This window comes from Bacillus rossius, chromosome 10 (assembly GCF_032445375.1).
Source record: "Bacillus rossius redtenbacheri isolate Brsri chromosome 10, Brsri_v3, whole genome shotgun sequence".
In the NCBI taxonomy this organism is placed as follows: Eukaryota; Metazoa; Arthropoda; class Insecta; order Phasmatodea; family Bacillidae; genus Bacillus; species Bacillus rossius.
The window spans coordinates 6,798,095-6,812,119 of record NC_086337.1 but is presented as its reverse complement, the minus strand read 5'-3'; the positions used below and the strand labels follow the sequence as shown (position 1 = coordinate 6,812,119).

The window sequence follows — 14,025 nt, the reverse complement described above, 5'->3', positions numbered from 1 at the left end:
CCCCCATTTGAGACCATTCACAAAACAGCACAACAAAATTTAATTACTTGTAATATTCCGACTTTCATCGCATAATCGTCGCTTCAACAGTTTCAAGTGCAGACAAAAAAAATATTAATTGTCTCATAACTCGCATAGCATTTTTTCATATAGGCGCGCTTTGTTTTTTGTTTACTTTAGAGAATTTTGTATGCATTTCTCGTACTACGTAATATAAACTATCGTACAAATGCCAAAGGTATTGTATATTATACCTTTAACTATAGTGCGTATACGAGAAGTGTTGTAAAATCACCAAACATTGCGTACCCCATACGTTAAACTAATGCGCATGTACAAGAACTCTCGTATTTCGGCAAAACTAACGTGATCAAGTTAACACAAGACAAACGCGGTAGGAAATGATTACGTAAATTACGTATTTTAAATTATTGGGATGTATTTATTTTTTTTTTTTTTTTGCGTTTTTGGTTATAACACTCAGGTACTGAAAATATTAATTTAATCTTGTTTATTAAAAGTACTGGTCCAGTAAATTTTACAGTACGGTATTAAGTTGATTAGCGTAGTCGCGGCAGCCATCATTATTTCTAGTGTTTTCTAGGGATGGGAAATATAGTTCTTTGGAAAGAACTAGTTTGTTCGGAACTAGTCACTTCAAAGACTAGTTCTTTATGAACCGTTCTATTGAACTACATTGGTCGCGGACTGTATCGCGGTTTCCAATGTTTAAACAAAATATTCCATACATGACACCAACACAATCGTTACAGACTTTTTGTTTTATGGGCATTTCTTTTTCTATAAATAAAAGAGGCACACAGTAATCCGATGCTTGTAAACAATATCTCCCATTACAAATGAGCGACTATCATATTGTTTTTCTTTCACACACTTCTTACATTTTTGAATGTGTATTAATTTATTTTCTGCGAGTAAAGTGCTTATTTTCACTTGTGTACAAAACAAAATAATGGTATAGTGTTTTCTCATCTGTGACAACCTAAGCTGATTTTTTTCGTATTAGGTAAGTTTTATTATGTTTCTTTAAATTTTAGTGTAGTTTTGTAATGTGTGGTCTATGTGTTATTAAAGTTTAATTTCAGATTGTATAGGCTATCTGAAATTTAACGTAATTACACTTATTTACGTGACACGTTTTTTAATGCCAATATGTAATGTAAATGTCTAAAGAATATTAGATAAAAATTTAGAGTTCACGATCGTCAAACGATACATCATTGCGCAAGAAAGAACGAAACTAAAATAATGACCGACAGCGTGAACTATCTATGTCTTTGAACTAGCTAGTTCAGTGTGTATATGTACTCCCTTTCTCTTCGGTCTTCGTAGTTCAGATGAGTACTTGTAACGTCTCTGCTTGGAACTGACGAAGCGATGGGGAAATAATGGTAAGGGGGGAGATGAGACAAAATAAAGAACAAACGTAAGAGAGGGAAGAAAGCAAGAAAGAAAGACGTGAGATATTGGGTGACAGTGGTTGGAAAGGGGGGGGGGGGTTATCTTTCGCGCATGCGCAGTAAGGACCAAACAGAGTAGGAGAAGAGAAACACGCAAAGAACGAAAGAACGATTGTTTTTGGTAACAGGGAACTAGTCACCTAGTTCGCTCGTCAGAACAGTTCCAAATGAACTGGTAGTTCGCGAACTACCCATCCCTAGTGTTTTCTTTTTTACGACGCAAATTTCTATAACCACACTTCTTACGTTATGTTTACAATGTTATTGTTCTTGAGGTGATTTGCGATAAGCAGGCTTACGTCGTTTAAATTTTCCAAATGGAGAAAAGATAATGACGACCCAGATGACCCAGAACCACCCCAAAAAATGTCTAAAGTTTCTTCTGACGAGCAGCATTCTTCCAAGAAAACAGCAACTGCAGTCAGCGGGTTTTGTAATGTAGATAGGTAACTTAATTCACATTCGACTTTTTTTTTAATGTCCTATTAAACGTTTTACTTATTAAAACTGTTAGGTTATGTCTACCACAAAAATATGTTGTGTGGCCTTATGCTGAATGTTCCTCATCGTTATAATATTATATTTTTTTTTTAAATGAAGGTTAGTGTACACTGAAAAAGGAAGATAGTTTTTTTGAAATTTATATGGAACTTCTTCATGAATTAAAAGTATATATATAAAGAAATTAAATGCTAATTATTTTCTCTAAACTGTTTTCTTTCCTTCATTATTTATTGCTTAAACTTTACTTATAAAATGTTTTGCAATGTTTTAATAAAGCTAAGCTATATAATGTTTTAATTTTACGTATGGCTGGAGAGTTAAAGACCAAAATGCTGGTGGTCGGTTCATTTTAATTCAAAATTTTTTTTGCTATGGTTCGATTCAGTTTGGTTCGGTTCGAAACCAGAGAACTGAGGTTCGTCCAGCTCTAGAAAATTGTATACCTAAACTATATTATAAAGGTAACGGAAATAGCACAAACATAAGATAAAACACGCTGCATTTTGTCAATTAGCATAACTACGGGAACATTTCCAAACCTTCAATAATATAACATTGCAGAAAAAACGTAACGTTTTTTAAATGGTGTCTGTTATGCAAACGTATTTTATTGAAAACATACGAAGGATTAATTTAACAGAGAATTAGACAGATGCAAACTTACTTGTGTGGTTTTTGAGGTTATTTGTCTCTATTTTATATCAGGTGTATACACTATGCACTTATTTTATAATTTTATAAATACACATGTGATTTTTTTAATACATAGGCCTATGTAATTTTTTAAAATAAATGTGTAATTTTTTTTAATAACATGTGGTGAAGTTTAGTGTGGGACTGGGATTCGAGATTCGATGACAAACACTGAGGATTCGAACAAGGATTCGGATTCGACCAAAATGTGGATTCGTCCCATCCCTAATTTAAAATAATGTAAATATTTTCAGTCCTTTTATTAAAATTATTCAAATATAATTCAATTGCTCAAAGAACATTAATAAATGTTTGTTTCATTTTTTTAAAGGACTTCCGCTGATTTCTGTAACTGCGAACAGTTTTCTGGACATTGGCCGGATGAGACGGATTTGTCGATACTTTCTGATGCTCTTCGGTACTGCGCAAAACTTGGGGCAGGCAATTCTGTCAGTGAGCTACTACTTATGAATAATGTTGACATTTATCTGTATGTTCCAGAAACTGTTAACAAATTTATATATTCGATTGTTTAAATGTTCTAGGGATACAAAATATGCACTGTGTGTAAATTAATTTGTCTATATATTTTTTATCAACAAATATAAGTATCAAATTTAGTAACCACCATTTACAAAAATAGGCTACATTTCAACATAACTTGTTAATTATAATATTATATATAAAATTTTTTTGTTAAACTTTTGCTTTATTAATACATACTGCACATAATTGATTCAAGTACGATTACTCATACTGTATTTATTACGATTACTCGTGGACAGTTTTAGTCTGTGAAAACTAATGGATTGTTGCCAAAGTATGTCTTAAAAAGGTCTCTCACAGCTGTTCCTGCGTTTTTGGGTCTTCCCATTTTTTTCTGTCTTCTTTCTGGAACTCAGTGGAATATTGATCTCGTAAATAAACCTGTATAATTGGAAAATAACAAGATATATTAATGAAATCTTAATTTCTGTGAGCAGATGTGTGAATTCTCTTTTAAACGATACCCTACCAGTACGTCAAATATGACTCGTTCTAAATCCAGAGCTGGAGCAGATGAAATAGTTATATGTAAGTGGCAGTATTTCAAAGCACTTTCTTTTTTAAAAGACATTGTTAGACCTCGACAAAGTTCAGGTAATTGTTCCACACTCAAAAGCCCAAATACTTTTGAAGATATTGTACAGCAGAGGAACTCTCCAGATATAGCAATAATTTACATCTTGCTCACACACATTCAATGCTAGCATAGACACAAAAAAACATAAAATTAATATCGGCTTTCTAATTATTTTTCTCTTTTTCAGAACATGTGCTAAAGAAGTGGAAACAACCTTAATGGTTTTTCCAAAATTTTTGAAAATATTTTATTTTCCTTTGAAGATCACAATCAACATGGGTTTAGATCTGTCATGTCCACTGCCACCAATCTTATCACCTTTCTAAATCCTCAATACAATTACTAATAGAGGCCTGGTTGATGCCTGCTATATTGATCAGGATCGATGTTTTACAACTACAAACATTTCTTTTCAAAGGTACTGCAGGGTTTGGTAGATGGTCATTATCGGTTCATAGTAATTGATGTTGGAGGTTGCGGTAAACAAAATTACGGAAAAACATTTGAAGCATCTGACATGTTTAGAGTTATGCAAACCAATAAACTAGATATTCCTAATCCAGCATGTCTACCTGGTACAAATGTTGAGGCACCTTATGTGTTTTTGGGTGATGACGCATATCCATTAATGGCTAACATCCTCAAACGGTACGTAAAAAATTAACTAAGCTTTGACGAAGAAATGTTCAACAAAAGGTTATCACATATGAGAAAGTCGGTTGAATGTGTTTTTGGCATTCTTTTTGCAAAATGGAGACTACTATCAACCATAATTGAAACCGAGATTGTTATCACAGAGGACATAATCAAATGCATTTGTCTGTTACACAACATCATCATTGATTTGGAAGGCATAAATGGATATGCGTCATCACCCAAAAACACATAAGGTACCTTAACATTTGTACCAGGTAGACATGCTGGATTAGGAATATCTAGTTTATTGGTTTGCATAACTCTAAACATGTCAGATGCTTCAAATGTTTTTCCGTAATTTTGTTTACCGCAACCTCCAACATCAATTACTATGAACCGATAATGACCATCTACCAAACCCTGCAGTACCATTGAAAATAAATGTTTGTAGTTGTAAAACATTGATCCTGATTTTTTAGGGCACTTGATTCTCACATGCTTACCATCTATACATCGTAAGCAATTAGGAAAGTTCCACAGGGAGAAGCATTCATTAGAAATCTCTAAAAATTGATTCTTTGAAGGCACAGATATATGCAAGGCTGCATTTAATTTATTGGACAATAATTTATTGTCCAAATGGCTGCAACTACTTCCCTTACAATGTTGCTCAGAGTACTAACACCAACACGGAAATTAAATGACAGTGTCCGAAACGATGATCCAGTAACCAAATACCTGCAAAACAAAAAGTTTTTTGTAAGCAATAATTTACATCTTGCTCACACACATTCAATGCTAGCATAGACACAAAAAAACATAAAATTAATATCAGCTTTCTAATTATTTTTCTCTTTTTCAGAACATGTGCTGAAGAAGAAGTGGAAATATTTACGAGATCAATATTCCACTGAGCTGTCAAAAATAACTCGTTCTAAATCCGGAGCTGGAGCAGATGAAATAGTTATATGTAAGTGGCAGTATTTCAAAGCACTTTCTTTTTTAAAAGACATTGTTAGACCTCGACAAAGTTCAGGTAATTGTTCCACACTCAAAAGCCCAAATACTTTTGAAGATATTGAACAGCAGAGGAACTCTCCAGATATAGGCAACAAGGAAGAAGTTATTGGGTCTGAATATGTGGTAGTAGTTCAGCCCCAGCAAGATAATGCCGTAGATAATGACGATATATCCACAATAGCTGATCGTTTTTGCGGAATTGAATACGAGGGTGATACTCCACAAACACAAAACATTAGAAAATATATAACGGATCGAATAAAACTTAGAAGAACTGATGACTATACGTCTTCAATGCTGGAAATCGAGAGAAAAAATATATAAATTTTAACACAAAAGAGGAACATTAAAGAAGAAAAGGAACCTGAAGATGAGCATTCATTATTCAAGACGCTTTTACCACATATCAGAAAAAATTGTCCGGAACAGATTTTTCCATTTCGTGCAAGGATTCAGGAAGTTGTTCAGCAATTTGTAAAATCATTGTCTTACAGTGTTGGATCTACACCTAGAAACAGCACTCCATTTTCACCTTGTGGCACTTCTAACCAGAGCTCATCCATGGATGAATATGAGGCAACACCAATTTCTGCAAATGTGGATTTTCATTGACTTGACCAATTATTAAATCTCAAATAAAAATAACTACGTAGTTGAGTAGTTTTTATGTGTGTAAGAAACAGTAAATATTTCCAACAACATGCCTATTACCTATATTTAAATTCACAATTGTTTGTGTTTCCTTTAATTTACTCATTGTTATGTTCTTATATTAATAAATAATTGAAACTCCAACTATGTTGTGTGTTGTGGTACTTAAATTAATTCACTAGACATAAATAAAACCTCATTACTCACTCCGATACCATTACATAATTAATTCTATTGATCTCAGGATATAAGTGCAGATTATCTTAACAATACAAGATCCATAATAGACATTTGCTCAAAGAAAAAATGCAAAAACTATAATGTTTTTATATTTAACTACAAATTATTATTTGAAAGAATTTATGGTAAATGTGGTAATGCAATATAGAACAAACCACATAGCTAAAGTAATTTTATCTTATAGTTATAGTGCATAGTAAAAACTATATAAAAATTATTATATAGTAAATGGTTCCTAAAAATAAATATTATCAACCAAGACTTACCTTAAACAAATAACTAACCGTTCTTTGGGATTAATTGGTTGCTTATGCCAGTTTCCCCAGCATTTGTCCAAATTAGTTTCAATTTTCTTGAGGATATAATAAAACGTCCTCAACTCCATCCTCACGTAAGAAAAAAACCTCACCTTGTCCAGTTTTAGTTGAGGAAACAGATGGTGGTATTCACCAAATCTTCCTCTACCGCGGTTAATTACATGTATACCGACTTTCTGTCTTCATACTTTTAAATCTACATTTTCTAGTAAAAACAATTCTTCATCACTAGAGGAAGACATTATCGCAATGAGAGTTGAAAGCTTACTAAGCTTTTGTTGTGAACACCCAACACTAACCACAAGCGCTTGCAAGCGCTGGGAGCAAGCACTAGGAACATGTAACTTGCTACCAGCTTTCTCTGTGAACGCACCCTCCGGTCAGAGACCAGATACAAGTGTATTACTTTGGTAGTGAAATACAAAAACAGACACATAAGTATCCTGGATTCAGACCTCCCGCAATTGAGACATGGTTATATTGAAAGATCAAGCATAGTCTATAAACGGCTTAGCTTGTCTGACTCAATCAACTGGTGAGTTCGAAATAATCTCACATTCAGCTCCAGCGGATGACGAATGACACTCCGAGCACCCACAATGCATTGAGTGGGTATGGAGTTGAAGAGATCCATGAACGAGTGGTGTATGGTCATAAGGCAAGCTGGATCCAAGAAAGGAGACGGCTTGAAGAGTGAAGTAAGCCCCTTGAGGTCAGATGCAAACACTGTAGCCTGGGCTACAAGAACACATGCCGTCATGGCTGCTTGAAGTAGACCAGGAGGGGCAGTTTGCTTGAAGTACAGCGAAGACAGTAGGCAATGATGCATTTGACCTTGCTGAAGGGTGTGAACCTCCCCAGTAGCACCGTGTCCTTTGAAGGGCCAGGAGTATGCATTGTTCCACAAACGTTTTGTCTCGGCTCTCCACTGTGGCAGTGAGTCATGACCACTCCTTTCATGAATTGTAAGCCGTGATAAGTGTCAGCTATCTCGCTCAGGAAGCACAGTCAGCTAGGGATATCTGACGATATGTGATTCCAGTCATGGAGTGATCCAGGGATCCAGTGGAAGACAACTGAAGCAAGCGAGCAAGCAGCAAAGAATGACAGAGATCTTGACATGGTGCTGTGGGACGGGAGCCACTGCTGTATAGCAAGGATGTCAGCGGGTGGCTCAACGCAACACTTAAATATTTGCTCTCCTATGAATGCCCTAAGATCGAATGCATTGAGAGAGGCCCCAAAGGTGTGAGGGCGTACCGGTGTTGAGGTGGCAATATCGATGGAGATTAATGGGCGCCACCACGTGAGTGGGCACGTGGACCCGGCTGGAAGACTCTAACTCAGGGCGTTACGTGGCCCGTGTGCAGCGAGATATTAGCCCTCCTGATTTCTTACGCAACACCTGTCCCTAACTAAGCCCGCTCTCAGCGTCAGGCATGCTTCTAATTACTGCAGTGGGCTCTCAGGGCGTCCCACACGCCGCTGACCAGGTTAAGGACCCACGTGGCCCCCCGAACACAAAACACGTAACTCAGTTAATTGGTTTTTATTCTACTCACGGTACACGTCTTTACACGATCCTCCGTTGATACAGCTATAAACGCCCGAGGCACGAATCAGATTAGGTGAGGGGGCGGACCACGCACGTGGTCGCCTCAAGGTACAGACACGTCCGCCCTCGGCCGGCTGGAGAGAGAGACTGGGCTGAGCTCATGGCTTGCGGGAGGCAACATGGCGCCCTTCGCGCCGAACACAATTACCGTTACAACTTAGCTGTGGCGTGCCCCGGGTTACTATTGGAAAATACATCAATCCTTTTACAAAAATTAGTACATTACATCCATGCCCAGACCATCTGTAATAATTACTTATATAATATAAAAATGGTTCAAATGAAATTGCATGCTAGTTCCTCCGTCACCCGCTAGGGAGCGTCCTTGTTTGTGCTTGCACTTATTACATAACAAAACATCATGAATTAGTTAAATAAAAGACACATACATAGCCGTCGTGACACTATTTTGGGGCGAAAAGAAAAAGCATTACAATATTTATTAATATATATTAGAGGTGCGGTGCACTGCATCTAAGCGCCCTCATGCCGGGCTAGCAACACACATACACACGCACGCACAAGCGGGAGGTTTGAACAGATGGTGGCGTTTGGGGCGGTGGCATATCAGGCTCAAAGGCGGCCGCAGGCCCGGACGACGTCAGGTGTTTAGTTTGGTTTTCAATGTCATGTTAAGCGCTTGTCCACAACCTCTGAAACAAGCTATAAACTTTTTAAGCATTGGTGGGTGTGTCAGCTCACAGTCTCATCCAAGACCAATGTCCAGTTTCCTTTCTGCAAGTGAATTAAGGCATCCCAAGTACAGTAAGTCCTCTATTTACGTCGTACCGATTTACGTCGTTTCGGATTAACATCGCTAATGTTTGAGTACTCATGTTTCAATTTAAGTTGTCGCCGATTCACAATAACGTCGTTTACAATGACCGTAAATCTTTATTTTAACCAAAACACCGTATATTTCTTTGTTTCCTTCGGTAGTTAATTTATGCTATGTAGCGTAAGCTACACGTTCACCGCCTTATCTTATCATACATCATGAGGGACGCTTCCTGCTCTTATGTACAGTATGTACTATATATCTGTTTTTATATTTCAGTCAATAAAGGTAATAAAGCAGCTGGTTAAATAACCATCCTATAAAGCTGAGAAGTACTATTCTCCGTTCACTCTTAGCTGAGTTCTGAAATAAACAAACACCGCCGTATCACAGCGCCGCGTCAGCAAGTGATAGGCTGAATTCATCTGGCGCGCCAAGCACTAGTTGCAACACACACACACTTCAGTACAGTCGGTGCTAATAAAATAACGGATACGTAATATAACAGGAAGCACCGTAGTACTTTGTTCAGCGTAGGTGGTTCATTTGCGAAGGAAAATCTATGCAATTTACGCCCAATAACCGTCTTCACAAAATCATCACAAGTTTTTATAACAGGATACTCAAGTTTCCTTTTCTTCCCAGAAGATGTAAATGTCCCGGTGTCCTGTAATTATTTCCTTGCACGAAGCACACTGCTCTTCGAAACACGCCTAAATTCCTCAGTTAAACTCGCGATATCGTTCACACGACAATCCGTATATTTGTCTGAAAATCGCGATATCGTTCACACGACAATCCGTATATTTGTCTGAAAATGTTTTAAAAACATTCAACACAATAGTTTTCTGTGCACTTTTCAAAGGCTTTCCCGTTCTGTGTTTTACAAAACTCGGTCCGACGTCAGCCATAACAAACCGTGCGCGCGCGAATCCGAAATGCAACTGTTGCGCCGGGCATCAACTGTACACTGTACAGTACCTTTTGTCTATGCCACCGTACACACGGCGTCTGCTAACATAATTGTAAGTACATACTTGCTGACACATTAAACTGTATTGGAAATTAATGATGAATCGCTATAATGCTATACATCAACAATTGTTATAAAAAGACAGTGTAAAAATACTTACAAATGGTACGTAACCAAGGGACTATTTTTTTCGCACGAATAATGTGCACGGCGGCCGGCAGCCAATGAAAATGTTTGTTTACAAGAGGCTTTGTTTATTCCAAAACTCAGGTAAGAGTGAACGGAGAATAGTTGGACTTGTTTCCCACGCTGTCGGTTGTCATTTGCTGATAAAATTGCCCGTTGTCACGTCTGTATGCCAGCGCTTCCGGCCGACCTTGGGCCGTGGTCGGCCGGTGGCATGAAACATGGCTCATTTTGCGTCGTTTCTATTTACGTCGCGGTTTTCAGGAACGTAAACCGAGGACTTACTGTACTCACAGATACACCCAAGACCGTGAGGGCGGCAACATTTTAATGGACTGCTGATGATAGTTACACTCGGGTTTAAATCATTTCACTACTGAAATTGTTCCTGAGGAAAAAAGGTACCACAGATGATTATTTTCAATGTCTAGTGTTTTCCAAAATAAAGCAAAAGCAGCAGTGAGGATTAATATTTAAATTAATGCGTGCTCAAATTTGCTTATGTTTGAAGGCTTCTAAAAAGAAAATAAAGGCTCTGTCTCACATGCCACTCTTCTTTTTTTAAAGTTATTTATAGAAATTTGAACTTAATACCTCCAATGAATTTGTTGCTCTGCCACAAATATTTTCAACAGATATTAATTTAAAGTATTATCAAGGGTATATAAAGGTGATGATAGTAAAGAAAATATTGGTGGCAGTACAACATATGCAAGGGATGTATTGCGGTGACATGGTGGTTGCTGGGGAGAGTTGAAAGAGTTGAAGTTGTGTTGTGTCCGGGAGGGCTGACCCACCGAGCCAGGCAGCTGCGACACTGCTCAGCGTGAACACTGCGTGGACAGAATACAACGCGTTGCCTGCTACACTAGGGGCAGTCTGTACGGAAGGGTGATGTGGAGTGGGTGCAGCCAACCAGGTAGGCTTGTAGCTCACACGTGTGGACCTGCCTCTACAACACACGCAAGCTGGGGAAACTCTGGGGGCTGGAGTCGGCCAGTGCCGTGAGTAGGAACCACGCCCTGCACGGTGAATGCTCCGGGGACACATTGGGAGTACTAAGAAAGAAGGTTGCACCAGGACTCCCCGCGGAGCCCCGGACTGCGGCCTGTGTAGGACTGCCGGAGGAGGGGAATAATGCCGCCTCACGCCAAACCCACCAGGACATTTTTAAACCTTGTTTATGTAAAACAAACACTGAACATACAGCAATTCCCCTGATTAAACATATTGCATGAACACAAAAGGCTGAATGTTTTAGAAGGTTGCTGTTAATCATACTTCAATAAGTAATAAAAGAGTATGAATCAAAATGCTACAGTTTCTTTCTTCTATGTTTCTACTACATTTACTAATGAAATATGTTTTGGTTTTAGCAGTACACTTGTCAGTAAGAGCTACTCTAAGATATTGAAACATAAGTATTAGTGCGTACTTTCCAACGCACAAGCGCGTGCTTGCACGACACTGACAGCTACTTGCGTGTGGGGATGGGCTAGGGGTGCGTTCCGCCAGTCAGGTTGGTAGGAGTGGGGTGGGAACTGGGCTTTGCAGCCCCCAGAGGAACGAAGGAAAAAAACATTTACATGGCTTGTGAGCTTGAGCTTCAATGCAATGAAAATTAATTTTTGTATATATATATACATCTCAGGAATAAACTTATAGGTACCATAAAAGAGTAAATATAATCATTTGAGGTGTAAAACGAAAGCTAAGCATTGTGTTGGATACGACCTGTCATAAAAAATAAAATGAGTCCAAATTGGGCAGAATGTGCATCTCGTACTGTTAAATCTGTATATTTTTAGTGAATTGAACCTAACCTATAAAAAAGTTTTTAAAAATTCTTTAATTGTATTAATAAAATGTGTAGGTAACATGTCCTAATTTAGAATTTTGTCATTATTTATATATAATGATGTTAAATTACATGCTTCATTTATTTATTAGGCAACTTCTAAATTTTCTCCTTTTTTCATAGTAAATTATTATTATATGACCTAATTTAAATGTAGAGCAGATCAATATGACTTTGTATATATTTTGCTAGCTGAATAAGTCAAAAGTAATTGTTCACAAAAATGTCTAACGACAGTTATGGACTTAAACTACCAAAAAAAAACAGTTCCCCTCCCCTGCAACATAGTGCTTGCGTCATCCGTGCAACCATCCAGCCTCCAGACTTGTGAAATGAACAGCATGGCTGTGACGGCAGATGACCCCCGGGGAGCTGAAGTTTGCGCTGGCGGTGGAGACGGTGCTGAACACCATCCCCCAGCCGGAGTACCGCCAGCTGGTGGTGGAGGCGCTCATGGTGCTCACCATCGTGTCGGAGTACCACATGGTGGGGTCGCTGGGCGCGGTCGTCACCGTGGAGCACCTGGTGCACGCGGCCAACGCCACCTTCCTGCAGGACCAGGTACCTCCCTTCACCTCTTACTCCGGGCGTGGCCAGCAACACTTTGTCATACTTGTTTTACATCTGTCAGGTTTTTTTCCCTCGACTCATTTAAGCACATCGAAATTTTAACTTACACAAATATTGACTACTGTATAAGCTTATTTAAGATGGCCATTACAAAATGTACATAGCTACATACCATGTACTTGGGATATTAATTGTACATAGTATATGATATCTTATATCGTTATATCCTATTTGAGACAAGTGACACATTACACTAAGAAAATTAAGATTTATCAAAGGGTCATTAATTGAAATTTACTTGCAAAATAATATCTGTGTAGGAGAAGTCACAACGTTCTCACAATACACAATTATAAATTAGAAGCAGATTGATTTGTCAAAAATAACGAAAATTCAGCAGCAAGTTATGAATTTGATAGCTAAACATGTACTCATAATTGGTTTCTATTTAAAATAAACATGAAGATTTCCATATTTAGGCAGCAACTCATATTTAGACAGGTAAGTTTTAACACCTCAAACCTTTTAAAACGTAATAACCCCTTTTTATTACTCTTGCCACAAAATATTAATTAAAAGGTTCTTTTTTCCTCTAATTACTATCTTTTGAGGTGTAAAGTGAGTAACGTAGGTGAAGAATAAGTTATTGCAATACAGATTAAAAAGCATACATCAAACTTGGATTGAAGAATCATTGAATCTTTTGGTGGTCCAGGAGTTCTATATCGGAGAATAAAATACAACAATGTCATTCTTAGTTCTTTTATCATTGATAGCCGAACTTGTTGTTGTATACCTCGAAATACTGTGTTTTATCGCATAATCGTCGCACGCGCGTAATCGTCGCAACCATATTATAGGCTGTCAAAATTGGGATTAAAAAAATAATTGGTTGTCTGTAAAGTCGGTTCACGGACGACGATATTTTAACGTGACAACGTCATAACAAAACATTGATGAAATTATTGATCCAGAAGAAAATGAAATATCATATCCGGCCTGAGACTGAGCCGTAATAGGATTTTGCAACAAAACCATTTAAGCATTAAAATTATAATATTCTTTGAGGAAGAAATTTTTTTTTAATTTTTCTATCTCTTATATTATAAAATCTATCTCTGCATACTTTTATGAATAAAATTGAATCATTTTTATTGAATTATCACTATTTTGTATGGATACAAAGGAGGGAAATGAAATTTACATTTTAATTGATAAATTTTTCTTTTATTTGCATTCATTAATTCAAATATATTTATCACTTTTGTAGTGTCGCGCGCGCCGTATTTATTTTTACAAGTACAAAAATGAAGGTATCGCAGCGGCCAGGATTCTATCCGTCAACCTTTGGAATGGTAGTCAGCGATGCTAACCGCAAGG

General features: G+C 37.5%; 1 protein-coding gene across 1 annotated transcript in view; it reads left to right on the top strand.

Moving 5' to 3' along the window:
- The window catches only part of LOC134535751 (probable phosphorylase b kinase regulatory subunit alpha), a 582,726-nt gene that overhangs the window by 534,490 nt on the left and 34,211 nt on the right, over window positions 1-14,025 (top strand). The window contains exon 23 of the mRNA XM_063374982.1: window positions 12,433-12,636. Coding sequence (XP_063231052.1) covers window positions 12,433-12,636 — 204 coding nt within the window. The remainder of the gene's footprint in view (window positions 1-12,432; window positions 12,637-14,025) is intronic.